Below are 27566 nucleotides of genomic sequence, written 5' to 3' on the forward strand. Positions count from 1 at the left end.
CGTTACACTGCCCATGCTCCGTACCCCATAGCTCAAAACCTCATCATCAAAGACCACTCTGAAACTGTTATTGCAGTTAATTTCATTCCAACAGGCTTTATTCAATCTAAAAACATAGTTTCCTTCATAAAAACATTTTACTTTCAACTTTTCCTTTTCCACATTTCGTCCCTTTCATTTACCACCTGACAACGTTCTCTCGATCTTCTTAAACACTTTCCAGAAACACTAAGAATTACTATTTAATCACTGCTCCATGAATGTTGACAACTACGTTTTATATTGGAATGCAACAGGCTACAAACTACTTCTTAACTTGTTATTAATAAGTAATGAATTTAAGTGATTATGTGTAGTTTAATAATCAAGACTCGGGTCTTCAGGAATGACCAATGTTTCGTCTACTCGGTGCAGAGGACAGCGACGCCGCGCTCATAGAAGCTGTGTGGATCTTCCTTGGTGGCGATGTCAAAGTCAACCGTGAAGATGAGGTCAGACCTGGTGAAGTTCAGGTACACGGGGAGAGTCACCTGCAAGGACAAGAACAAAATAAATGTGATTAATCGCCAAAATCATTAGAAAAGTTACCAGCAGCATTCTATATATTTTTTGTAATTTTCTGACTGTATAGATTACTCATTAGAGAGATGAATAGTTTTGTGTGTGTGTGTTCATATCTTGTTCATACCATGTGTTTCTTCTCAGCGCTGCTTTGCTTGATCCAGCGGAGCTGAGTGAGAGGCAGCTCAGTGGAGATGGAGGTGGACAGAGACAGCTTGTTGTTGGCACAAATAGCTCCCTGCAGCGTCAGACCTGAGAGAAAAACGTGAGCAAGAAAATATATTAGATCACAAAGTTCTATTGGTACCAATAAACTGGATTCACATTTGTCACAGTTGTGAGTATTTGACTAGGTCGCTACAGAATCAGTGTGAACCCTGCTTGTCTGACCTTTGATGCCAAAGCTGCAGGCATCCAGCGCGTCACCCTGGGCAGTGGTGACATTGACCTCCAGACACAGCTCTTCCAGAGACCAGCTGTTTGCCTGGGCCACATACTGCTGTGTAGCGGTAATGTAAGCCTCTGGCGCAAACAGGCTGCCGAGGCACACGTGGATGCTCTGGAGAAGGAAGAGATAGAAAAGCAAACATTTCCAGTACTGCGAGTGGCTCTGTCAACGTTCAAGGAAACTAACATACTATTTCGGTACAAGCTGTTTGATGCTGTACACTAACAGTTAACCAAAACGTACCTTCAGTTCCTTTGCACCCCCACTGGCAGAACCCTGGGAGATCTGCTGCAGCTGTTTGATTCGCTCACTGAAGTCCGCCACCCACTGGATCACAGTCATGGCGGCTGGAACTGTGTACCGACACCAGCCGCGAGGGAGGATGCCTGGGAAGCAAGAAAAAGAGGTTTATTCCGTCATAATATAATCTGTTCAAAGACATCTTGTTGGTCAAGACCGACGAAGAGGAGTGTTTAAGTGTGCAGTGATTTTCCTATATTAATTTATCGGACTTCAAAACAAGTTAAAACTACATGAACAGTTAAAGATGATGGTTTTACCTTTAACAAGGTCGCTGATGAGTGTGCGCAGGTCGTTAGTCTGCTTCTTCTTGCCCTCGCACACTTGCGCCACATCGGCCAGATCCTGACGAACCTCCTGCAGCATCTTGCCGCCCATCTTCACCTCACGCTCGAAGAACCGGAACAGTGGGTCCTGGTGTTTGTGTGTTTTAACAAAAGATATGAAATCAAATACAGAAGGGCGCAACAAAAAGAAAGTATATATATATATATATATTTATCTGCTGAAATTCAAACCTGTGTCTTATTTCATTTCACCTCATGAGTCTACATTAAGTCATAAAACAAACTAGAATTACCACCTGGCGGTTGTATGCCTCCACCTTTCCTCAATTTTCTGCCATTACCTTGATGTTCTCCACTGTGCGTTTGAGTGGATTGACAGTTTGAGGCATGAGCTGCAGCCAGTTGCAGGCGGTGGTGTGGAGGATCCTCATCCAGGCCGGCTGGGCATCAGATGTGGACGAAGTGCGCTCCTTTATCTCTGTCTCGTAGGCAAGGTCATCCTCATCCTCCAACGTCTGCATTTTCAGCATCTTACCCATCATGTCAATGCCTGCGCAGCCGGGCGCAGGGAGGGAGGGAGTGAGCGGGGAGGGAGGTTGAAGACAAGGCCGTGGTGGGAAGGTAGGGGGAGAAGAAATTAATAGTGGAACAAAGACACCAACCGCTTACCTTGAGGGTGTGTTAATGAAAGGTTTGTTTTATCATAGAAAGAGTTGTGACGGACAAACAAGGACTATACTGGGTAGGACAAAAAACACAAAAGGCTTCAGGCAATATTCCCATCAAATGTAACATTCAACATCGTTCCCAAAAGATGAAATTAACCACATTCTTGACTGACTGGATCTGTAAAAGAAATGAAAACAATCAAGAGAATCTAAGGGGTAGGAATGAGGTTGAGGAAAGATGAGGAAGTGGGACAGGTGGTCTAAGGGGGGGATTCTGTGGCAGGTGGGATCGTGGAAGCTTGGAGAGGAAATCAATGGGACGAAGCGGGGAGGCAGGGTGTGATTGAGGGGATGGGGAGGAGTGTGGTTGCTTTGAATCTTAATCTGAGGGTGGGGTGAGGCTAATACTTCAGCAAAGCGACATGATGGCTGTGAAATACAGCTGCTGGAGGGTGAGGACACACACACCCTTCCTTTGGGCAGAGCACCTTTTAAAGTACGATGGCTATGACCACAGCTGGGCTACAACTCCACAGCTGAACTGTATGACTACCATATACTACCTGGGGACGTGAACCCATGAGAAGATATATAGAACATTCTCTGCCACCACACACACAGTATTCTGCCCAAAGCAGACGGAAAAATATAAGATCACCCTGTCAAAATAAAAGTAAAGACACTAGAATAGAGAGATGGTTAATAATCTGCCCTGTGAAAACATGGATCGTGGAAGAAGAATCAGGATATGTTGTGGTCCAGTTACTGTGACAGAACAGATGACGAAGACGACCGGCTGTGGCGTACCCTGAGTGGTGAGCAACACCTTCTCCGCATTGCTAGGCAAACCGAGCCAAGATGGAGTCTGAGTGTCGGGAAGCATCTCTACCCAGTGCATGAACTCCTCACGCCTGTGACATATCAAAATAATATTTCAACAGGTTAAGTTCATCAAGAAAAACATCCTTTTGATATCAATAAACCAAAGGAATTTGAAGAAAAGCCACTACTGACCGGATGCCGTCGGGCATTTTGATGTCCTTGTGCCCGTCGACCTTGAGAGCCAGCTTGAAATCGCTGTCGAAGCTCCTCTTGGTGAAGATGCGATCCATGAAGGTGTTGAGCAGACGCTGGTCAAACTCATTGTCAATGCGGCCGCCATAGATGGATTGAGCCATCAGGGTTTTCAGAGCCGCCCAGGGGATCTTGTCTGGTGCAATGTTTTGACGACCCTGTGTGTGTGAATTTTATAGTTTGTTGATATAAGTTTATATTGGCATCAAATGATTCTTACGCAGACACATTTAAAGGACTGTATATGATTTCTGAAAGGATCTCCAACCTTAGCAGTGTCGTCCAGCCAGGTGTCGATGGTGTCGCATGCAGAGCGGAGGTCAGACTCTCCAAACTCATATTTCTTGGACCAGCCCAGTGGTGCATAGCGCAGACGTTCCTGGATGACGGCATGGAACCAAGCCAGCAGGAAGTAGAGACGAGCACGCTCATTGGGAGCCTGGAGAAACATGGGGGGAGGGGGAGTAATTAAGACGGCAGTATGGAGGATGTGTGCAAACAGCATGGACGGGCATGATTAAGCTTTTGGTGGAAAAGTGTGAGTTTATGCATTGGTAGGTCTGGATTAAGTGACCTTGCACATGCGAGCCACAGGGATGCTGCTGAAGGTCCTGAGCATGTTGGCCTTGACACCAGGAGGAGGCTCAAACACAAAGATACGACCGGCACGAAGCAGATTGACTGGAACCTGCCGGGAAATCACAGTAATGAGATTTTAGGAGTTAAAGACAAAACGGGAACTCTGGGGTTAGAAGTGATCATTTACTCACAGCTTCATTATAAAGATTATGAAATGTTTTTTATGAGTGATGCGGTTTACCTTGGGGTTGATCTCCATTGTCAGGAAAAGCCTGAAGCTGGCATGAGGCTGCATGGAGTGGAGCTTCTTTTCCAGCTGCATCAGCCACCCGGGGGCCAAGTGGACATTCTCCAACATCACCCACCTGCCAGACTTGACAGCAGTGTTGATGTCTCTGTCTGCCTTATTGAAGCCCTCAGCCGAACCTGTGGACAGTGTAAGAACACAAACAATTACCAACAATATCCCAACTGAACTTTTGACTTCAGGATCCTATTTGCGTGTCAATGCTTATTCCTTCCTTACCAATAGAGATGGAGGTGATTTGTTTGTTCTCCTCAGCAGCCAGATCTCTGACCAGGCCGCTGGCATCATAACCTGGTACAGAGCACATCAGCACAGGAGTGCTGGGCTTCACCTGCAGACACAAGAGACGGAGAGTCAGCCACAGATTCAACAACAACGCCTCAGGAGAGAAAATGATTGAAGAAGTATTGGTTACTACCTCGCTATCCACGATATTAGCCAGGTCAAGCGGCTGCTCGATGATGTTCATGAAGGTCTCTCCCAGCACCTTTGAGATAAAAATGTGCGACATAGCCAGCAGACGGTCGGGGCGGAAGGCCTGAATCAGCAACAGCTGGTGCACTGCCTGGCCAATGGGAGCTGAACAGGCACAGTGGTGTAGAGGGAAGAGCAGAGCAGAATATATACATTTAAAATCAATAATTAAATATCTGCTTGACGTCAATGTAAAAAAAAAAAAAAAAAAAAAAAAAATGACAGCTGTATACTCACTGGACTGCTTCTCCTCTGACCACAGATAAGGAACAGCCAGATCTGGAGTGTTGCTCTCAAGCCACATGAAGAATTGCTGAAGGAACAAAAGAAAGCAATGACGATCACTGAGGCAGTATGTATTGAAGAGAAAGTTATTTAGGAGGTATGCTCATAAATACACATTTGTTCACGTGCAGCTTCTGTTTAATTACTCACCTCATCAGCCTGAACCTTGTCCACCAAGTCGCTGAATTCCGGCAGGCGGCTGAGGCGAACCATGTCCTCACTCTGTTCGGTGGTGAGACCCTTCACTTTGGGCAGCGACATGCCCGTCAGAACAATCTCCTTACCACGAAGGAAGTGCTGGAACTCTGCATCATATGAGGGCTCACTGGAAAGAGATGGAGAACAAAAAAAATCATGAAGATATACGTCGTCTGATATTAATGAGAAACCTTGTTTTGTGCGATACGACCACTGGTCGTACATTAGTGTAAAGAGGCATCTCACCTGGTGATGCTTTTAATGCTGATCTTAGCCAGCAGCATGGCAAAAGTGATGTGGTCGTGGTGCAGCATACCTCTGGCTGCTCTGTTGAACACCACCTGAATAAAAAAAAAAACAACAACAAATGAGCAAATTATGTCTATAACAAATCATATTACGAAAGAAAAGGAGTCTCTTGTTTTCCAACCTGGAAGAGGTCCTTAGTGATGACATCGAGTCTCTGTGTATGATCAGTGATGCCCTTGAGGTTGGGATTCTCATACAGCACCGTGTGGTAGGTATCCAGGAAAAAGTGAAGGGAGTACTGGTACAGGAAGTGCATCTGGAGCAAGATACAAAAAAAAAGATTGGTATATTAAATGGTTGTTTGGCTAGTACACAAGTATTAGGAAGCATAGCTTAGTGTGCATGCGTGTTTGGATTTAGATTAAGAAGACTAAACAAAAAGGAGTGGAAAGAGCAATTAAGATGTGTCCAGACCTGGTTGAGAGACTCCATGGTGAAGTAGATGCTGCTGCAGGCAGAGGACAGAGACAGGTATTGCTGTGACACCGTCTCCACTTCTGCCATGACGATATCAGTTTCCTCCACCTTCCTGGTCACCTCCGCTGCCTCCTTCTTCAAGTTCTCCAGCGTGGTGATGATGGTGTCGTCGTCAAGGATGCGGCCTTTAACCTCATTGAGGGCCTGCAGCAGGGATTTTTCCAGCTGACGCAGACGCAGTTGGAACTCACCTACAAGAGACAGAAGGACAGTTGTTGATTGCCGTTATAATTTCACTGAACTCTTCATCATGCAGTGCTCATCATCCTCCCCAGCTGTGCCCCGTCATCGTGTTAGCACGTTTTCTGTCTCACCCTGCAGTTTGAGGAGGTCGGAGCGTTTCTCGTCCACGTCAGGCCTCTCAGCCTTTAGGACCTCGTTGAGACACTGGCTCTGAAGGCTGCTGCGTGTCACCGTGAAGTTGACAAAGGTAACACGAGAACACAAGTCTGGTGGGAACTCGACCTGCAAGAAACACCATACAACAAAGATTAACTTCCTGGTAGAATCATATTAACAAGGCAAATGCTCCATTTCACAAAAGCAGTTTTTCTTTATGATAGACGTAGTTTATGGATTTCTATGCATTAACATTGGTTAAATACCATGTAATAATCTTACATTATCCATAGTTAAAACCTAAGTGATCTACACACCGTTGGGTCTCGTGTGGAAAGGAAGATGACAAAGGAAGGCGACAGATCGATGTCCTGGTCTCCCAGCGTGATGAGGACACGTCCTCCAGTCCTGCGCACCTCTCTGTTCAGCACCGGGTTTAGGATAGGGTCGTAACTTTCTACATCCTTAAAGGGCAAAAATAATAATAAATTACTATAAATAAACAAATCCTTGATGAATACATAGGCCTTGAACAGTGACAACTAAATGTTGGCACTGTGAAGTAGCCGTTCATACCTGGACCAACAGCGGGTTTCCGAAACGCAAGGCACTCTCCAGGTTCTTCCTGAAGGCATCATCCAGGAAACTGGTTCTGGTGATTTTGCGTTCTTTGTACTCATTCATTATGAACTCTGTTGCTTGGCCTGATGGATCGATGATTAGCGGGTACCTAGAAAGGGGGAACGGTAGAGAATCGATCAACACGGGAAGTGAAATCAACTCAAGGCTACTTGATGTTCAGGAATGCTTGGTATTCTCCACAGTAATAAAACTTAAAAACATCGCCAGAAGAAGAGAAAGACACTGACCTGTTGAACCTCTTGAGCATGATGGCGTTCTCAGTGCAGAGGTCATCAGCTGGGAGAGAGTTGGCTTGCCAGCGGAGCCTCTCGTCAGCGTTTGACAGGTACTCAGTTCTGGCAATATCAGTACGGAACTGGGGGGGGGGGGAATTACGCCATTAACATTTTAGGTACTAAAAGGCTAGGATATGTAGGTGCGATGGCCTTGTGTATCCAAGCTTTAACTACCTGAATGTTGGCCTGCTGCAGGTGGTGAGACCAAGTAGTGAACAAGTTCTGCCTCATCTGTTGTTCAAAGTAGCCGGCATAGGAAATGAAAGCTGCAGAGAGCAGACAGTCTCCAGCGATGGTGGACATCTGGTTCTTGAAGGTCTCACTGGTCTTCTCCCAGCGGTCCCTCTCAGCTGACAGACTCTTCAGCAGGGCGTGGCTGCGATTCACCTGGGAGGAGAGAGCACGAGTTCAGAAAAATGCTGCAAGATACTTCCAGTTTAAACTGGATAAAAGAGAGAGGGGGCTTTGGTGATCAGTTACCTTGGCCTCGACGGCAGCCAGGTCAGCCTTGATGGCCTGGGCCTCGGAGATAAGGACGGCGTACTCCTCCTTGTAGCGAGCGATGCTAGCCTCCAGGTCTCTGATCATCTGCTCCACCTCTTCTGCCTTTGTCTTGTTGTCGGTGGCGTCATCCTCAAGCTTCTGCAGTTCATTACGCAGAGGCTCCACGCGCTTCAGCATGTCGGCATAATTAAGCTAGGGGAGAGGCAGAACATGGTACACTTTAAAAAGGAATCCTCTTTTTAAAAACAATCATCTTCATTTTCATATTGTTTAGGCTTCATTACCTGAGCAATCGCCCATTTCACCATCGGTCCACAGGCCAGAGATGCCCTGTTGACTTGGTCATAGTTGTAGCTTGGGTTGGACATGTAGTTCTTCTTCATCTTCTCCCGGATGGAGTCACTGGATAAAGTGTAAACAGTCCAAGAAGTTAGAATAAAGCAGCGCTTCACACAGTCGAATACTTCAATGTGAAAGTGTGGAACGATGATCATGAATCACAGGAAATGAAATATTGGACAGAAATCATTTATGTTTTGTTTGGGGTGGAGAAGGGATGCAATTTCTATCATCTTCACTGCGAGAAGTGCAAAATCATGACCTCATCCATTAAAACAAGGATAGTCACTTTCTGATTCAGCAAAAATCAACCGATAAGAAACCTAAAATCAAATTCTGATCACAGGTGCCACTTGATTAATATGCTGATTGAAAAAAAAAAAAAAAGTGTGCTTCCATTAAAGACTAGACAGACGTTCAGACACCGGTACCTCATTTCCTCAGAGGAAAAGTTGACTATGCTGCTGATGAAATTGTCCTTGATAATAACTTGTCTTATTTTTTTCCAGTCACTGGTCTCCTCGCCCAGCATAAGGCAGATAGACTCCAGGGCCAGCTTGACTGCAGCTGGAGGATTGGTCATAGCCCGCACTTCTACTAGGTGATGCCGCTTAATAGAACTCACCGCTAGTTAGGTGGAAAGAGGAACGTTTTGAAAGAAGTAAGTAGAAAAGAGGAGAGGGAAAAGGGGAGCACAGAGGGCAAAAAGAAACAGACTCGAGGGTTGAAAAGTAAGAGGGAGGCAGAGACAGAGAGGGAGAGAGCTTTAGTGAACAGTTGCAGAATACATTCTTTATTATTTCACCTGATCTCATCAGCTTCGAAGTTAACAATAGTGGGGATGAAGTTCTCCCTCATGATTATGGAACGGATCTGCTTCCAGTCAGTGGTGCTCTCTCCCAGGAGCAGGCAGATGGACTCGAGGGCCAGCTTCACAGCCGCGGGGGGATTGGCCATGGAACGCACCTCCACCAGGTGCTGCTTCTTAATGGACTTAACAGCTATCAACATCAGGTGAACAAGGATGCGGATTATGACAAGGAAGGGGCAGTGATTGAAGGGAGGAAGCAGGTAGAGATCAAGTAAGTGAGTATTTGATAACATTGTATTTCAGTGCTGCAGGAATGAGTCCAAAGTCATGGAAATAAGTTTGCACTTCCGGTTCCCTCGTCTCAAAGTCGATGGTGTTTTTTTGAATGAGTTTTTGGTTAGATGACAAAAACATTCAGAAAAGTTGTCTTGCTGAACAAAATGTGTAAATATCTTAAGCGTCTGTTTGCCACAGAGCTTATTTTCTGCAATAATCAAAAATCCAATTGAAAAATCCCACCGGCAGGTCGAGGGAACCAGTGCAAAGCTAACTTCCGTTGACTTTTTTGGCCTATAAAAATAAGTAAAAAAGTAGTATAGCACGTATTGTAGAGCATATATATTGTTCTACTGTTACGTAAACAGAATGACAATCCATCCTTGCAGCACGAGACGGTGACAACAAATCAGATGCACCATAAAGACAGCTGTGAGTGAATATAGCACTGTACCATTCTGAGCCTCAATAACAGCAGGCTCCACTTGGTCCAAGTCCTCTTTGACACTCAGTTGTTTGTCCTTGATCTTCTCCTGCTGCTTGTACACAGATTCCTGGATCTCCTGGCTCATCACCTGGAATCACAATAGTAACAGAATAGTTTAGTTTGATTCAATATAAATGAGCACGGCCACTCGGATCCCTGTACAACAAGTTAAAACATTACCAAGGGGTTAAGCTCGTCTCAAAAAGATGAAGAAATTATTTTATTGCGATTTCTTTTTCTTCTTTAAGCGAGCTAAGAGTTAAAGTCCTTCCTGTGTACCTTTTTCTTTTCCGCCTCCTGCTGGTCTTTGACCATCTTCTTCAGCTTGTCATTGGCAGCAGCGTTCTTTGCCTCCAACTCTTGGCTCTTGATTCTCAGGTCACGACGAAGCTCCTCCACCTTGATGAGGAGGCACACGTTCAAGCGGGGAGTCAGACAAGAGCAAGCAGCACAGACAAATATCACACCATCCTGTTTTTTGTTTAAGAGACCCAACTCTTTTCAGGTTTTGAGAAATAGCTGGCATAAAATTGGCACATTAAATGTATTAAAATTCTAAGTTACTTTACCTGATCTACAGTCTCCTTGATCTTGCGGAGACCAACGTTGAGGTGCATCTGCTGCTCCTCCAACTCGCTGCGTTTCTCGTTGAACAGGTTGGCATACTGGTTGATGAAGTCCAGGTAGTGGCGAGGAGTGATGGCCATCGTGTGACCACCTCGCTTAGCCAGACGGTTGTTAGCCTGCGTGTACACAAAAAAACAACATATGAAGTACAACCACGCAACCGCCTCATTCACCACAACTGCAAACTTGGAAACATTCCTACCTGGTGAAGGGTCGTGTGTACAAACACACAGCCATTGACAATAGCCTCGCGGTGAGATGGTGGCTGGGGCAGTTTGTCATAGACGACGGGCATGTAGTCTGGCACCTTGTAGTTTGGTTTCTCCAGATCCATCTTGCTGGTGAACTCCTTACCCACCTGATAAAGGGCCTCTGTGGACCAGTCTCCAAACCAGTTCAGCACACACCTAATTCAAAGAAACGTTTTCATGTTGTAATTTTAACATCGTAATGGTGGCATTGATTAATTCATGGCTAGTGTTCAGCACGCGTCTCTGTACCTGTTGAAGAGGGCAGGAGATGTGGCAGCTCGGTCCTTCAGGCCCTCTGATGAAGGATTCATGGTGAAAACAACATGGAGGTTCCTGATAACCTGGCTAGTGAACCATTTATACAGCTCCTCGTGCGTGTCGAGCATCAGGCCTTCTTTCTGGGCTCCCTCCTTACACTGAGTCATCAAGGTGGCGTACTCATCTCCCTCGAACAGCCCAGGAACCTAAAAAGATCAGGCAACATTAACATATCAGGAACTACAAAATGAGGTGTGAACAACCAATTGATATTTTATAGAAATCTAAAGACAGTATTGTCATCGATCATGATGGCAGCAAGTGGGAATGGTACCTCTCCGTTGGCCAGCAGTGTGTTCATTCTCTCAAGGAAACCAGAATCCAACACGTTGGACTCATCCATGATGAAGGCAATCTTCTCGTTCTTGCAACCTGAGCGACGCAGCACTGTACGCAGGTCCTCATCAAAGTCCTCGCCAGTGTATTTCCTGTGTACCTGAAAACACGCAAACAAAAATATAATTAAATACAGACATGAAGATATTTGGAGCCATATCACTACAATTGCCTGTGTTGTACCAACCTTGATCTGGTAGACACTAAGTCCGTTCATCCAGGCTACGAAGCGAGACAGAGTCGTCTTTCCTGCTCCACTCACGCCGATCAACAGGAGATGGCCCTGAGGCTGACGGAAGATTCTTGAGGAGGAAATACAATTTTAAAATTAACTCCCAATATATTAACACCAGATGAGAAGTCAATCACTTCAGAGGCTGTTACTCACCGGTCAATTCTGAGGACGTGGTCCAGCACCTCATTGAAGAGCACCAGAGGGACGTCCAGCTCCTCTTCATAGAAGACCTTCAGACGGGCCTTCACATAGTCCCTCAGCTCCTCCTGCTCCACCGGGATGTAGTCCTGCATCCACAAACGATGAACTCAGTTAAAATGGAAATCTAACCGCGTAAGACTTGAGGTCAGTTCTCAAAATGTCAGCATCGTTACCACTATCACAGCATTTGTCAACCTGTTTCTAGTTTACCTTGGAGAGCCAGTTGCTGTAGAGGATTGGCCTGTTGAGAGCCTTCTCCTTATCAATGTTGGGGAAGTGTTTGAGAGCAACCACATCGATGTTTTCATCTGTCCACCTTCTCTCTTCATCATCGACCAGCCTGGATAAAGGTTCAAGATGTGCCACATTATCATTCTTTAAATACCATTTCAATTTTATCAGATTAAATCAGACCATATCGAGACATTCTTCAGCCTCTCAGAAACGTTCACTCACCTGTCCTGGAAGAGACGGAGAGCTTCATGGGCCCAGATGCGGATGAGCCCCTCCACAGGCAGAGTCTCAAGTGGCCGCAGGGCCTCGAAGATACCCCTCACCCAGCGGGTCATCTCTCTGGGAGAGTAGATGTAGTGAGGTTGGGTGTCCTGGGTAAACCGCTCCTGATAGGAAAAAAAAGGATAGAATAAAGATATGCAAACATATAATAGTGTGATGAAAGGACTGAAAAGTGATCAATAAAAGATGCGTTTTATCTGTTGTTTGTACACTAGTTTCCTATGACACTATAAGTATTTCCTATATGCATTTAGTGATTTCCTTTACCTGAGACATGGTGTAGAATTCAACCATAGCAGCAGTCAGAGGCTCAGCATAGGTACGCAGAGAGGGGATGAGGCGCAGCATGGCACGGTTGAAGGTTCCATAAATCTGGGTTAGAGAGGCGGGGCCTGGATAGTCCACGTACACCACAGGAACGTGACGCAGGAACCTAGAGACAGCACACATGACCACTGTTAGGGCTTGTCATATGCAATGTTACTTTTTATAACAATAATTTTTTAATCATGGTATCAATTATATTATTGTTCTAATCATTCTGGTTACTGCACCTGTGTGTGAGAGGCTTTCTGCCAGGGTCAGTGGGAGGATTACAAGCTCCAACAAACTGGATCCTCTCCAATTTGACCCAAGTCTGGTCTGAGGTGCGGTAGAAACCTCCATGTTCCACCATCTGCAAAGAAGAAACACCACAGTGGAGCCGTTAACATACAAGAAGGGATACCAAGTTTTATGCTGCAATGATTTCAGTTTGCACACCTGGATGTTGCTGCAAAATGCAACAAGGGAAAATAAAAATCATACCTGTCTGATGAAAGAGATGACTCTCTGTGTGCCGTACTTGTCCATGTCGGGAAGATTGATTTCGTCACAGAACAACACCAGCCACTTGCCCAGCTGGACAGGGGAGAGGACCACACCGTTGGGGGTACGACGGTACTCACAGTAATGATCGAAGGTCTTCAGCAGCAGCTCTGGGGTGGTGGCACTGGAGAAGTTCAGACCCACAACCTGGTAGAGATTTGGAGGAACATTTTGGAAATTACAAAATATTACATCAGTTTTATCATCAGTTTAATCAGTTACAAGCTCAGGTTAAACTGATTTTAAAGATCTGTAATTCGTTTTTATCCAGTCTCTCACCTCCATGTCAGGCAAGGCTCTGAGGGCGCTGAACAGAGTCATAGTCTTTCCAGAGCCGGGAGGTCCACACAGCACCAGTGGTTTGTGCTCTGCCAGCCATGTGTAAAGTAGAGCCTCATGGCGAACAGTGTCCAGAGTGGGAACCACAACATCAGGGGATGCCACTTTGTGGGTCTCGACCTCAATCTGGGGCACCTTGCCCTGCCAGGACTGCCATTCACCCGAGATGCACACCTGCACAATACAAAGAATACGATGCAATGGTCCTTCTGAAATTACAAGACTGCTGTAGTTTTGGTTTGCTCTCAGTGACTTGCAGGTACGAAGAATCAAACATTTTCTTTTAAATTTACTCAAGAGAACGATCAATATCTGTAGGAACAGTAAGAGGCTGTACCTCATAGTCAATGATGGGGACATTGGGAGCAGAGGGGAGTGGTACAGTGGTGATGCGACGGATATATTCTCCAAGCTCAGCCCTCATCTTCAGTCGTCCGTCACCAGAAAAGGACCACAGCACAGCGTAGATCAGATACTTCTGTATAGAGATAATGAGACAAAATGCATCAGCTTTAAGAAAATGTACGTGTTTTTTCAGTGATTAAGGTGATATAACAACAAGACGTGTGTGCTTTCTTCAGTTATATGGAGAGCAGGAAGCACAATTACCTGCATGTATCTCTCTAACTGTTCAATGGGCATGGGGAAGTCAGGATGATTGTTGTTGTAGAGCGCCACATTACGGCAGGCCTGGTGCAGCATTGAGAACAGGGAACCCATGCAGCGCAGGCGGGTGAAGTCCATGATGTGCTCCAACTTGGAGGCATGCTCTAAGGCCTTGATCACCATGCCTGTGGAGGTGAAGTAAGGCTGCAGGACAGCTGCAGCATCACGCTGAATCTAGTGTAGGAACATGCAACAGGACATCAGTAAAGAAGAAATGTCACCAAATGTTCTTCTTGAATGAACTGCTGCCATTTTCCTTTCTTAAGAGGCCTAGTTTTTTGAAAACACTTTTTACCTGCAACATTGGTGAAGCAGTCTCTTCCTCGTCTTCTGTGCCCTTCCTCTGGCGGTGAGCTTCATCCTCTCCCTCGTCCAATGGGATGCTGCGAATGCGAGCCAGGAAGTGGTTGAAGATCATGTCGGTGCTGAGGACATCCTCACTGAACCAGACCATACCACAGCGAGACACAGTGGCCAGGGTGGCATACTTCAGGTTCTGTACTTCAAACATCACACGCACCTGGAGAGAGGGGGAATAGTTCCAGGTCAATACAGGACGCTTTAGACTAAAATAAAAACAGAAAAAGTTTGAAGGTCTGTGCTCTTACATTTGGAGGCAAGCTGAGACGCTCTCCGTTGGGCAGGGTGAGCAGCTTGTTGTCATCCAGGACTGAGTTGAGATTTTCAACCCACTCGGGGTCAACATCACCATCGAAGATAATCCACTGACGCTTTTGCAGTTCACCTCGAACATTGTCAATGATTCTGAAAATGAAGGGAAAAATATTTTAGTTATTTAAAAAAAAAAAAGAAAAAAAAAAAGAGTCTTATTTAGCAAGATAAAGATTAGCCGAGTTGATTTATACCCTTAACAATGAAATGTGTAACAGAACTCACTTTCTGAGGATGTGTGTGAACAAGCCATCGGTCCATTCACGGGTGTTGGGGTCCAGGGTTCCATACAGGTGGTCCTTGCTGATGGCCTTGGGGTCAATGATGTGGGCTACGCCCTCAATTCCCTCCAGCCTCTCCAGGGCTTTGAGCAGCACCCTCCATGCCATGGACTTACCACTACCGGAGGGTCCCACCATCATCAAACCGTGGTTGATCTGTGTGATCTGGAACAGCTGGAGTACCTGGAAGTGGATGAATGATAAAGTTTCAGAAAATTAGAGTAACTACTCACTTTGCAAACACCTTGAATACTGTGCTGTAATGCAGGGATCTGGCTCTAGCCCTGTTGTGTCTCAGGAGATGGCAGGGCTGTATAACTTATTATTTATGGGCACATTCAATAAGATATATGTTGATTAAATTGAGCTACATACCTTCTCCACCCACATGCTGCCCACATCGTCACCATCTCCATAGGTGAGGTACATCTCCGCACAGACTTTCTTCAGCTCCTCCCTCAGAGCAGTCATCTCTCCACGCATGTACTGGACTCCAGGGAAGACATCCGACAGCAGGCTGAACAGAAGAGGGATGTCTTCCGCCACCAGCTTGGGAACCATGGTCTCGCACACACTCTGGATCAGGATCTACAGGAACAAGACAGACCGAGTGAAATAACCGTTTGAGCCTCTTAAATTCTAACGTCACTTCAAGTTCTACGATGTGTAATATCTATACCTCCTGTTCGGGAAGGTTCTCAGCGATGTCGTTCTCGTCAACCACCTCTCCACGCTCTAGCTTCTCCCTTTTGATCTTCTGGATGCGCTCACGCTTGACATTTCCAGCACTGATAAGCACGCTCTTGAGAGCTCGGAGGCCAAAATCGTAGTGACTCTGGGATGACAGCTGCTCATCACACAGCCTGAAATAACAATAACTTTATTTATATAGCGCCTTTCAAAACAAAGTTACAAAGTGCTTCACAATAAAAACATAAAAGCAAATCAGATGCAAGTAGAGATCATGAGATGAATTTAGAGAGGGAAGACCTTTTAATAATTCTCCCACTCTATGTTAATTTTTCGGAAACGGTACATACTTGAAGAACGGAACAATCTTTTTGGCGAGGATCTCAGCTGTGCGGAAACCTTGAGAGTAGAGCATGACCTGTGCGATGAGCTGGCGGTCGGGCTTGGTCATGGCCAAACTGCGGAACAGCTTCTTCAGATTGTCGGGCAGGTTGGATCGGCCAGCGTAGCCGGGGTTCATGGTGATGAAGATGGCCATGTCTGGACTCACCTTCACCTGCTTGTTCAGGAGCTCTGTGGTGACTGGCACGCCTGAGGGTAGACAGATGCGTACGTATTTACAATGCAGTTCTCATGTTAAATTTAACAAATGGTGACAAACTGGTTTGCTGTCCCAATATGAATTATTTAATTCGAGTATGAATAAAGCTATTTCATGGAATTGTCTTTGTTTCCACAAATGGTATACATACTCCTGTCTCTGTTGATGTTGCTGTGCTCCCTCAAGGCCACCTGGATGTACTGGACCTGCTGGGAGACGGCAGAAAGCATTCTCTCCTCCAGACGATTGAACTCGTCGAAGCAGCCCCATGCTCCCACCTGGCACAGACCCACAAAGATTCGACCCATGGCCTAAAAAAGAAGAAGAAAGTCAACAAGAGATTTGTTAAGTTAAATGAACAGTATCATGAACAGCTAAATCCTTATAGTCACACGATGTGCAAATGGTTCACTGATCTCTCAATGTTTGTTGTTGTTGTTGTTTTGTCTATAAAAAAAAAAAAGCCTAAGAATCAGTGTGCAGTTATGTACCTGGAAGTCAAATGTCTCATCACAGTTGAAGACCAGGACAAAGCGGCCCAGCTGGTGACCAAGAGCTTTCACTGACTCAGTTTTTCCTGTGCCAGCAGGACCTAGATGGAGAACAAACAGTCAAGTCAATTGTTTTTTAATTTCATGAATATATATATACATACATACATACATACATCTTCATTTCTTATGGGTACAAAAAAATAAAAAATAAAAATCTTCTTTACCAAATGGTGACCCTCCAAGGCGGGCCTCCAGAGCCTGGGTCATGGTGAGATAGCAGCGATCTGTGAGCGGGGTCTGGACGAGCTTGTCTTGGACACCCAAGTACTCAAAGCCATAATTGAACTTGGCATTGGCCATCTGAATGGACAGCTGTTGCAGGACATCTGTCTGCTTGGGGTCAAAATAGAAGCGCATCTGGCTTAGCCACTCAAAGGACTTGGGGTTGTCGATCTTGTTCTTGATCAGAGTCCTGGTCACATCACGTTGGTGCACCAGTTCGGTGATCTGAGATAAGAGCAGAAGAGGGATTTCAGACACACTTTTCATTTGACAACATTCTTTTAAAAATGATATTCAAGAAAATGGCCTCTAACCAGGTGCTCAAGTTTCCTCCTGCGGAGTGGAGGCTGCTCCATCAGTACGGTGTCAGCCAACACGTTGAGGGTGGCCTGCACATTTGACAGCACTACCTGCATGACGTCAATGTCCCCACCACCTGAGATACTGGTCAAGGCAGACTCAACGTTCTCAGACCAGTAAATCTGCGTGGACAGGACCACCAGCTGGGCCTGTGAAGAGAGGAAACAGATCAAGTGAAATTACATTAACTGATTTCCATCATGTTGAATAACTGATTGTGTGTAGAATAAATGCTCTCAATACCAACCTGGTAACTATCAATCCAGTTGATATACTGGCTCAGGTCAACGGCTTCGCCTTTGTTGAATGATGTGACCTCTGTGACGGACTCTGCTAACAGCTTGGCCAGCGTCACCCTCATCTCCTTCTCCACCAGCGTCAGCCACTCATTGATCTTGGGGTGATCTGTAATGGAGACTGGTGTCTTGTAGACAATCTCCTCACCCTCGCGGGAGGAGATTCCCAGCACCACGGTGCTGTCTTCGTTGAGCAGGATGCTCGAAACACCAGCAAACATCTTCTTGAAGTGCTTCTGCAGTTTGGCCACATTCTTGCTGTTGCCGATGATTTCAAGCAGGTCCTCGTCTCCCACAAAGTAGAACCTGGAAAGATCAATTAAGGATAGTTAATAAATGACTGTATGAATAAATTACAGTGATTCCAAATATTTAACATTACCGTGAACGTCTTGTTCGAGCTGTACGAGTTTTGTGTTTAAAATGCACATTGACAACAATGCACAGTCCCTTCATCACCTATCATTGTCTCACCTGGGGAATGAAGATCTCTCCCTCTCCAGGTATTCTCCGAGGGCCTTCTGGATTTTTCCCAGAAGGTCAGCCAGTCGCTCCAGGGACCTCTGCACTCCCTGTATGTTCAGCACATCCATCACTAAAGGAGACTTTGACACCTTCTTCATCAATGCCAAGAACTCTGTGCTAATACTGTGGAAAAAAAACAAGACATATTAGTCAATTCTAGTTGAAATAAATAATGTAAAATGTAAAAATAAGGGTACTTTGTTTACCTCTGGAATCTTTGAGTTTCAACCGGGAGCAGATGTTTGATGTCAGCACTGCCGGTGAAGATGCCTTCCAGATAGACCCAGCGACGCTGGACGTCAATCCAGACGTCAAACAGAGCCATGATGCGATTCAGCTTGTCCTCCCAGCTCAGCGCATCTTCTTCAAACACCTGGGAGGGAAAAAAAAGGAGAAGAGCATGGTGTTGATGCAGTTAAAAAGAAAAAAACATACATATTTGTAAAATCTTAAGGTATTGTCTACTCTAAATGTAACAGTAAAGTAGTTCTGTTTACCTTGTAGTATGGAGACAACTTCATGGCGGACACGCTGTTGATATGTTCTTTGACTTTGTTGAAGAGGTCGTCCCAGCCTCTTATCAGACGACACTTGTTCTGGTAGTTCACCAGGTCGAGCTCATACGAGTTCCACACCTCACGGATCTGAGGACCAAAAACCACAAAAGTATTATGAGTAGGACTACAAACCAGAGTCTTTTACAATCATAGAAAAAATACTGCCAGTTGCCCCCTAACAGCATCACGTATACATATATCTATAGTTCTTCAGGGCCATCTCTCTTCACCTGTTTGAGGAACTCTTCCAAAGCCATCTCTCCTTGGGCTACCAGGAGAACGTCCTTCACCACCATCTCATTCCTCTGCAGGTCCACATCCCAGATGTGTCCCAGGGTCAGCTCTGACGGGACCCAGTTTACATGCAAACGCTTCATCAGCTGCTTCCAGTGGCGGTCCTTCAGAGCCTCTGATTTCAGCTCAATCACCAACATGTTAACCTGGTGACAAAAGGAATAAGTAGAGAATTTAATAAGCCATTTTTCACATTTTCTTGCAAGTTAAAATTGTGTGCTTAGTATATCTGCCAGACCTTCAGGTATCCTTTAAGCAGCCTCTGGACAAACTCGTAGGAAGCGTACTGTCTCAGTCTTGCTTGGAAGTTCTTCAGCTGGTTCAGAAGACCATCCAGACTCTGACGAAGCTACAAAACACCAGCAACAGAACAGTTATATTCTAAGAATTTCATTCTAGCGATTCCATGATCTCAACCATTATTGTGGATTTGTTACCTTACGAGGCTGGACAGACACCCAGGGCTGCTCTTTCATCTGGTCGATCTGCTCCCAGACCTTTGACAGCTCAGACCAAACCTCCTTCAGGTCATGCAGCTCCTCTAGTGCCACCTACAAGTCAAAAGAAAAGATTAGGCTGCCTGTTACTTTGTCTTTGATTGGTGTTTTAAAATGCTTTTATGGAAATGTTTGCTGGCATTACCTGCACCCTCTCTTCACTGCCGCTGAGCAGGCCCGTATCAGTGAGCTCCAAGGCTTCTTTGGCTCGGGCACACTTCTCCCTCTCAACCTTCAGACGGCCAAAGTTGCCCTCGTAGATCGTCAGAGACTGAAGAGCCTCCTCTGGACGCAGGTTACCCTGGTGAAACACATAATCAGTTAGACATAAAAAAAAAAAAAAAGCAGTGTCATGCGGTTTAAAAAGATTTGATGAATTATTTCAGTCACAACAGGAAATGCTTCCACAGCTGTGCTTTGTATGGAAAGTACAGAATAGGGTTGACTGCACATAGGATCATCTAATATCTCTTACAGCAACTGGTTTGGTCTTCTCCCACTCACTGAGCAAGTCAGTAGTGCGGTTTTCCACAGCTTTGTCCTCCTGGACGATCTTCAGCTGCAGGTTGGCCACCTGCTGTTGGATGGCAGTATCCTTGCGCTTCATAATGTCACTGAAGGCACCCCATTCCCCTTCAATGTTGTCGATGTAGAGCCAAGATGGAGGGAACTGGAATCTCTGCTTCTCCAGCAAACGCTGCCCATTACGGAACAACTACAAGTAAAAGTAGGGAGAATCCGATTAGAACCCTGAACTATATTTCCTGCAGCATGCGGTGATACAGAAGAGTAAATGAAAGGACACTGAATGTTTGAGAGTACTTACGTCCACATTTTTCTCAAACTGTTTAATCTTGCGCTTCAAGGTCTGGACATAAGTTATGAAGTTGACCGCATCTGAGGTGCTAGCTGTGTCCACAGAGTGTTGCTCCAGTTCTTGACGGGACTTTTTAAAGAAACAGAAAAATAAAAGGTTATGAGAAATTCAGAGAATAATCATCCGATCAGTGTCTCTAGGAAATCTATGTTACTAACCTGGTCAAAAGACATATTATATTAAATTATTACTATATATTACCTTGGAGATCTGGGAATGGAAGTCCTGCATGTTCTGGCCAAGCATCTGGCCAAACTTGCTGAGCACCTCTTTGTGCCAGGAGTCGTACTTCAAGTTCACCTTGGACTGAACCTGTTGGCAGGCACAAAACAAAGAACATTTCATTTTTGCTAAGAGATTGTTGCTTCAGAAATATTTTCAAAATGAAGCATCTATAATTGTCAATCATTATTACTTTGCCATAGTCGATGACCGCAGGTCCAAAATCTTTGCGTGTCTCTGCGTTGTCAAAGGTTCCACGTGCTTTGCGGATCTGGACCAGCAAGGCCTGCCACTTGGTGAGGTCTTCACCCAGACGATTGTAGATGTTCTCAGCTTGCATGTCCCACAAGCACTGGTACTGTAGCCACACCTGGTGGCAAAGAAAAGAGAAGGATAAGCACAAACTAATGTACATGACAGTGTATATTACGCACATTTATAATATTAAAGACAGTCCTGGTATACAAGGAAGGAAACAGTTACTTGGCATTTCATTTCTTTAAAGCAGCTCCTCCAACAAAGTAACCAACTTTCGGAAGTAAACCGTAAGTATGATAACACACTGTAAAGTTCTCTTACCTTGACATACTGCTCCACCTCATTTACAATGTCTTCAACTGCATTGTAGGCCTCCTCTAAGGCTGCAGGGCCATCTGGCATCCTGGTCAGGGCATTTCTGTAGAACTTCTCCTCCTCTGACAGCTCGTAGTGGACTCCCACCTGGTGGGGAAGTACAAGTGCAATAAGATTCATATGTCCTTCCATATATCATATTTTAACTAAAATAAAATATAACTTTGTTTAAAAGTAGCTTGTCCCTTTTACGTTTACATACCACAGACAATCAGGCAAGCATTCTTAACATGGCTTTCTGCAGTGGTAGTCTCAGCCCTAGTACCATAACCATTCAAAAATCTCTACCTGGTATCTCTGGCTCTGAATCCTGGGAAGAGAAAGGATGACCATCTTCCAGGCAAACATCTCCTGGTAGAGCTTGTAGCGACAGTCTTCAATCGGAGGGTTCAGGTAGATCACCTGGTTAGTAATCCTCAGCTCGTGGACAACATTCTGGGAAAAGAAATATCATAGTGAGCCGTGTCCAGGAATCCATGGTTTCTCAAGATTTTAAAAGAAATACATCGTCATTAAAACAAAACATGGCATAACGCAACACAGAGTCACTACAGTCACAATGGCTACCTTGATCTTGGGCTCCCCTCCAGGTTTGTGGCTCAGTTGTGGAGCTTCTGTGTCCATATCTACATCAGCTTTGTCCTCTACCTGGCCACGGAGCACCTGGGTCCAGGCCTTAAGGCCCGCCTGCAGACGAACTCCCAGGATACGTTCAATCTATGAAGAAAGAAAAAGACCAACCACATGTAAAAAGAAACAAAGGCTGAAATGTTCAAAGTATTTCCATTCTGAATCAAATAATCCTTGTATTGCTTTGTGGCGCCAACCTCAATGTCGAGCTTGTTGACCCAGATGGGCAGGTTGGAATAGGAGTGGAGATTAAGGTCGTCCACAGCCTTCTGGACTCGGTTGAGAATGTCAGAGAAGGTCTTGTTCTCGAACATGCAAGTCTCTAAAGAGCGAACCTCAAGATCAATTTTCTCCTCAATCAGTAAGAGGTCGTCCACCTGAAAAATACAGCAGAAAAAACAACATTAGAATATATATTTGGGGCAATTATACAATTAAAGGTTTCATTCTAAAAACGTTACTGAGGAGAGTCTGTACTTGTATATAACCATTTTATAGTGATACTGACCTTCTCCTGGAAGTTGAAGACGGTCTCAGCCAGCCTCTGAACATAGGGATCCAGCTTGTAGGACTCCCAGACCAGAGTGATGCCTTCAGTAACAAGAGCCTGAACCTCTTTCTTAAGCCCAGCCACCAGCAGGGAGATGGAGAACCTCTCCTCCACCTTCTCACAAGTGCGCTCATAGGTGCGCACGCTCTCGATCAAAGAGATGGCAAATGGGTACAGCTGATTAGCTTGGTGGGCTTTGTTGACGATGGCCAAAGGAACACGGAAGCTCAACCACTTGAGGTTGCGGACCTCTTTGGACAAGGTGATGATCTCAGGGAGGAAGTTGACTTTAAGCTTGAGCATGTTTCCTGTGCGTCCACGGGCACGGGTACTCTCAATCGTGAAGATGCGGCCAGACACACCAAGGTTACGCTGCTGCACCTGATTTACAAAAGAAAAGGAGTGACACATATTTAAAAACAGGAGAACTGTTGACAAACAATGAAAACTGCACCGTAAGAGGCAAAAACTAGAACATTTATTTAACTATTTGAGAAAAACGCAACACTATATTAATGTCTATGATCAGCTTCATACCTTGCGAGCCCAGTCATCAAATATCTCTTGAGTGTTGAGCTTAGCCCTGAAGCTATCTCCATCCTGCTTCAGCTTCAGCCCTTCCACATGGTTCTCCCAGCCTTTTCCCAGAACATCCTCGACTCTCTTCATATACGCTGTCAGCTGACGGTCGATCTGCTTGGCCCAGATGATGGAGCCGGACACAGGCGGCAGGTCTCGGACATGGCTCATCTTACAGGCCTGGCTCTGAGGGTACTGCACTTTGAACTTGTCGTGCAGTGACTCGATGTCATCTTTCACGCGCTGGATGAGCTGCGTCTGGTACTCCCGGATGGCACCGCGGATGTGGGGACGCACAAAGAGAGCGTTGAAGCGGGAGAAGATGCGGAACATCTCGTTGGCGTTCTTGGCGGTTCCCAGCTGATCACGCAGGCGGGCAGTGATTCGGGTCTCAACGCGGTCGATGCGTTCGTCATAACGCTTCATGGCTGCTTCCCAGGCTTCCATGCCTTCCTTAGACACATCCAGACCATCGACCTCTTTGACGTTCTCATAAGCCAGGTTGACCTCCTCGATAGCGTTGGCATCAGCGGCATCAAAGAGAACTCCGGCTACCTTCATATCTTGAGGCTCAACTGTCTCTCCGGGGGCATGTTGTGGCAAGGCAGAAACCTGGGGATAAAAATGTAAAAATAAATCTCAATCAACTGTGGACAAAACCAAATATTATTCTGGACATGAAAGTAAATGAGGGCAAGACATGCTGGTCAGTTCAAGCGTGGCCATTACAGATGCTGACAGTGTTTTACCTGAGGCCTCAGCACACGGACGATGACGGCCCTCAACTGCTCGTGCTGCCTTCTGAAACGTCTCATGTGATCCAGACGTGACTGGAGCTTCCTGTGAGCTGGGCTCAGACGCCACACCATCTTTAGGTTCTCCTCTCTCTTTCTCTTCACAATGTCTCTCAGAAGAACCTGCAGTTTCTCATACTCATCCTCCCAAGTCTGGAACACCTCGAAGCATGCCACCATCACCTGTAGCAGAAGTTAAAGGGATATTTAGAAAGACGTAGAATGTTTTGAGTAGCTTAAGTAAGACTGTACTTCTGGGGGGGGGGGGGGGTGCTAGATACCCAACCACACCAACCTTTTCAAATTCCTCATAGGCGACATGCATGAGCTTTCTGGTGCCCAACACCTTGAGGAGCTGGGAGCTCAAGTCCCTAGAGATGGCCTCCACTAGACGCAGTGCTCTCTGGATAGGGTACTTGGTGTTCCTGATCTTTTTCAAGTGAGTGAAAATGGCCATCAGGGCCTGGCGGATCTTATCAAGCTCTGAAGCAGAGAGCAGGTCATTGAGAGGGAAGTCCTTCATCAGAGGATTGTAGTCATTGACCGTTTCCACAGCCTGTTTCAGACCTGGAAGAAGCAGAGAAAGGATAAAACAATTAATCACACCATAGCAAATTACTGCCAGTAATGAAAAATTGGACTGGATGTCACTCACCAGTGTCAGTATCAAAGCTGACAGTAGCATGGAAACGTTTGCCGTGTTTGAGGATGTCCAGAGTAAGCAGAACCTCGGGGCTCTCTCTCTTCTCCTGGATCCTGTTGAGCGCTCTCTCCAGATTCAGCCAGAAACTGATCTCTTGCAAGGCTGTGCCTGAAGCTGGGTCACGGTCGAGCTTTGTCACCTGATAAAAAGGGCGGGTGGAGGAAAAAAAATAAACCCAGTGGCGAGTTTAAGAGAAAGTATTTTTTGATATACCTGTCACGACATGAAATTTGAGATAGAAATATAGGAAAGCCTCTTACCTTTTGGATCTCCCTGATCCAGCGGTTGACTCCAGATTGCAGCTGGTTTAGGAAGGTCGGGTCCTCCACTTTGTCGCCAAAGTCAGTGACCTTAGGCTTCTCCCCGCGCTCATAGAACTGCTTGGCGATGTTTGAGATGATTGGGTGGATGAGCAGGCTGATCTCAGGAATCTCAATGTTTTGCTGCAAGTGGAGAAGGCCCATCTCCAGCTCGGCAATCTTTTTCTCCACTGAGGGAGCCATCTTATCCCCATCTCTAGAGAAGGTAGGACAGAGAGGATAGTGCGTTACATTATTCCTCCAATGCGGAGTTCCTGATCCAGTTTTTTTCTTATTCAAATATAAAGACCCATTTTGAAGATTACCTGTCGGCCTTGCCAGACTCACGGATGTAGGACTTGAAGAAAGGAGCAACAGCATTGCTGATGAAGGAGTGGAGTGTCTCATAGGGAGAATCCTCACTCAAGGTTAGAACTCGAACTTGGGTGGAAATGGGCTTGTCTGCATCAATGACGATTGTCCTCTTGATGAACGCCAAGCTGCAGGGGAGGGGAAGGCCAAGTTATCGGTTAACAGAACTCAAGTGGAAGCTGAGTGCTATGCAGCAAATCAATTAAAATCACATGGCTGAAAAAGCAGACCTCTGTACAGTGTAGGGCTGCACAATATATACGTTTTATTGTCATCGCATAGTAATTCATACTAATTCAGTGCATTAGATGCATCACTTACCTGTTGGACTTCAACCCATAGTGTATGTCAGTGCTGATGTTATAGGTGATGCATTCCTTCTCCTCTTCTCCTTCATCTCCAACATCCTCTGTGTGAAGAACAAATTAAATCTGAGTCTCAATCTGAACAAGTAAACAGAAAACTCATGAAATCATGAAATATTCCTCACTGAAAAAAATCACCCACACTGTAATCAAGTTGATAAGATACGTCATTAATATATCATGCACCAAGCAGTAAGGCCAACAAAATAACTTTGCTTCTAATGTTAAAAATAAATGATTTGGATGCCAGACAGTAGTCAAGTTTATCAGAGTATAATAAGCCACGTAAAATTAGGATGACAGTGCAATCTGACATGCATCCATCTTTGTTCCCACCCTTCTTTACTAGTGAGGTCATTGACTGTAGGAAAAGGAAACTGCACCCTCTGCATTGCAGCATCAGTATTCTTGGATAGACTGGGAACCCAAAATCTACAGACGCAGAGGCTGAGCATGTGCAGTATCAAGAGATCAAGGTTTAACACTCATAAAACATGAGGGAGTGCAAAGCGGCTCTGTAGCTCAGGATTAACTCGCCTGGAGGAAAACTGAAGATCCTGTGTTCATTGACACAAGCTGGTTCACATGATTAAAACCCCGAGAAGGGGCGCACATGACTTGCAGTTCTTACAAAAGAGTCATCATCTTTGAATTTTAGATAGTTATGGTGCTTGGTCTTCTTAAGCGGGGCTTGTGTTATTAATAGCACTGTGTCACAGTCTTCATTTTAATGTGGTTTATACATAACCTGTATTTCAACATTAACACAAAACGCTAACGTACATTCATTCTACACTACACAAAACGAAAATATGCATTAACTGCAGTTCAACTTAACCAGTATCACACCTTAAAATCATAACGTTAGCTAACATTGAGCACTTTCATGCAAGTGTGTTGTCATTGGCTCGGTTGTCTCTTCCCCACCCAGTGTGGCGAAGATAGCACGCTAGCTAAACATTAACTGACATCGTTAACGTTACCTTTGAGTGTACTTCTCTCGACCAAGATGGTGTGAACTTGGGGATCGGCCAGAAACTTCCTCATCTGCTCCACGGCGCTCTTCTCCTCCAGGGCGGACTCCAGAGCGGCCGGGGCCTCGCCGCCATCTTCCAGGAGCAGCGGTACCAATTTTCTCATATGCTTCTGCAGCACCGAGGTATCGGCGACCGTCTGAACGGCCGACACCTCCATGGTGCCGGAGTTTTCCTCCGTCCCCCCACCGTCGGACATTGTTTGAAGTGGTCGAAGACGACCGTTAGCAGTGTGAAAGTGAACAAAGAAACGAGGCTCACGTTATGTAGCTAGCAGTGGTGCTGACCGAGTTGGTTCAGACGCTGACTGCTGCTGTCAAAACGCCACACCCGTGGCCGTCAGGTTTATTCGCGCAATGGATTGTGGTACTTGTGGTTCAAGGGTTTGGTATTTCACTGGAATACACACACCGAATACTACAATACCCACAATGCAGTTGAACAAATCTATTCTTTTCTCATTTTGTTAAATACGGTCTGACAGATAGAGGGAGAAAGGGAGTTACCTCAAATGATGCAGCTATAAATCCTATAAATCCTCCACAGTTGAAATTAACAAAGTTATAAGCCTTTACTATTGGTATTACTAATTCAGTGATAATAAACAGTTATATTTTAAATAAGATAATCACAACTTTTGTCACAATTTGACTAGCATTAACATCAGTGCACTTTTTGCAGATTCCTGCTTTCACAAAAGGATGCATTAGTGCATATATTTATTATGCATTTTATAACATGTTTATTTATTCTACATGTTTTTTAAATAAAGCTAAACATCCACCAGGTATAAAAGAGTACCTGTAGCCTGGACTTGAGTCAGCTGAGAAGACAGACCTACAAAGGCCACAAAGCTTGCAGAATATCATTTGAGTGCTAAAAACGAAAACTAAAGACCTCTTAAGTCATAATAAAGAAAGTAGATAAGGGATAAAAACTTGCCTTTTTCATAGAATCCAGCAT

General features: G+C 45.3%; 1 protein-coding gene across 2 annotated transcripts; it reads right to left on the bottom strand.

The window, feature by feature from the left end:
* Positions 1 to 67: 67 nt before the first annotated feature.
* Positions 68 to 26927, bottom strand: dync1h1 (dynein, cytoplasmic 1, heavy chain 1). Of its 2 annotated transcripts, none has more exons than XM_076108594.1 (77): positions 26553 to 26927; positions 25526 to 25613; positions 25159 to 25332; positions 24794 to 25049; positions 24486 to 24672; positions 24126 to 24397; positions 23786 to 24013; positions 22995 to 23648; positions 22416 to 22838; positions 22105 to 22284; positions 21845 to 21994; positions 21566 to 21712; positions 21224 to 21364; positions 20838 to 21014; positions 20624 to 20734; positions 20372 to 20491; positions 20021 to 20260; positions 19691 to 19846; positions 19486 to 19599; positions 19287 to 19397; positions 18985 to 19194; positions 18695 to 18841; positions 18404 to 18570; positions 18147 to 18320; positions 17624 to 17978; positions 17331 to 17525; positions 16959 to 17241; positions 16732 to 16832; positions 16392 to 16551; positions 15990 to 16230; positions 15629 to 15812; positions 15325 to 15537; positions 14894 to 15132; positions 14605 to 14761; positions 14292 to 14516; positions 13940 to 14170; positions 13668 to 13808; positions 13271 to 13504; positions 12932 to 13138; positions 12679 to 12800; positions 12392 to 12557; positions 12065 to 12228; positions 11819 to 11948; positions 11561 to 11694; positions 11360 to 11474; positions 11111 to 11272; positions 10768 to 10982; positions 10470 to 10674; positions 10210 to 10383; positions 9920 to 10039; positions 9608 to 9728; positions 8498 to 8693; positions 8012 to 8129; positions 7704 to 7919; positions 7398 to 7610; positions 7176 to 7303; positions 6883 to 7036; positions 6624 to 6770; positions 6282 to 6432; positions 5905 to 6158; positions 5612 to 5746; positions 5428 to 5522; positions 5134 to 5308; positions 4936 to 5011; positions 4643 to 4803; positions 4444 to 4555; positions 4159 to 4343; positions 3913 to 4026; positions 3607 to 3777; positions 3279 to 3496; positions 3072 to 3175; positions 1938 to 2146; positions 1570 to 1723; positions 1253 to 1395; positions 952 to 1120; positions 689 to 813; positions 68 to 530 (listed from the first exon to the last, which is right to left on the bottom strand). In XM_076108594.1, the coding sequence occupies exons 1-77, from the start codon at positions 26800 to 26802 to the stop codon at positions 402 to 404; spliced, it is 13923 nt and encodes a 4640-aa protein (XP_075964709.1). In that variant the 5' UTR covers positions 26803 to 26927; the 3' UTR covers positions 68 to 401. The 2 variants fall into 2 exon arrangements, with proteins under 2 accessions (XP_075964709.1, XP_075964707.1); XM_076108592.1 differs by lacking the exon at positions 8498 to 8693 and adding an exon at positions 8872 to 9067.
* Positions 26928 to 27566: the final 639 nt, after the last annotated feature.

Source organism: Anarhichas minor, unplaced genomic scaffold (assembly GCF_050575085.1).
Source record: "Anarhichas minor isolate MPS153535 unplaced genomic scaffold, ASM5057508v1 ptg000040l, whole genome shotgun sequence".
NCBI classification, from domain to species: domain Eukaryota; kingdom Metazoa; phylum Chordata; class Actinopteri; order Perciformes; family Anarhichadidae; genus Anarhichas; species Anarhichas minor.

Coding starts and splice junctions, on each gene's coding strand:
- dync1h1 (XM_076108594.1), bottom strand. CDS start 26,802: ATGTCCGACGGTGGGGGGACGGAGGAAAACTCCGGCACCATGGAGGTG. Junction 6,433..6,623: donor TTTCCACACGAGACCCAACG/GTGTGTAGATCA, acceptor TGTTTCTTGCAG/GTCGAGTTCCCACCAGACTT. Junction 1,121..1,252: donor GGGGTGCAAAGGAACTGAAG/GTACGTTTTGGT, acceptor TTCCTTCTCCAG/AGCATCCACGTGTGCCTCGG.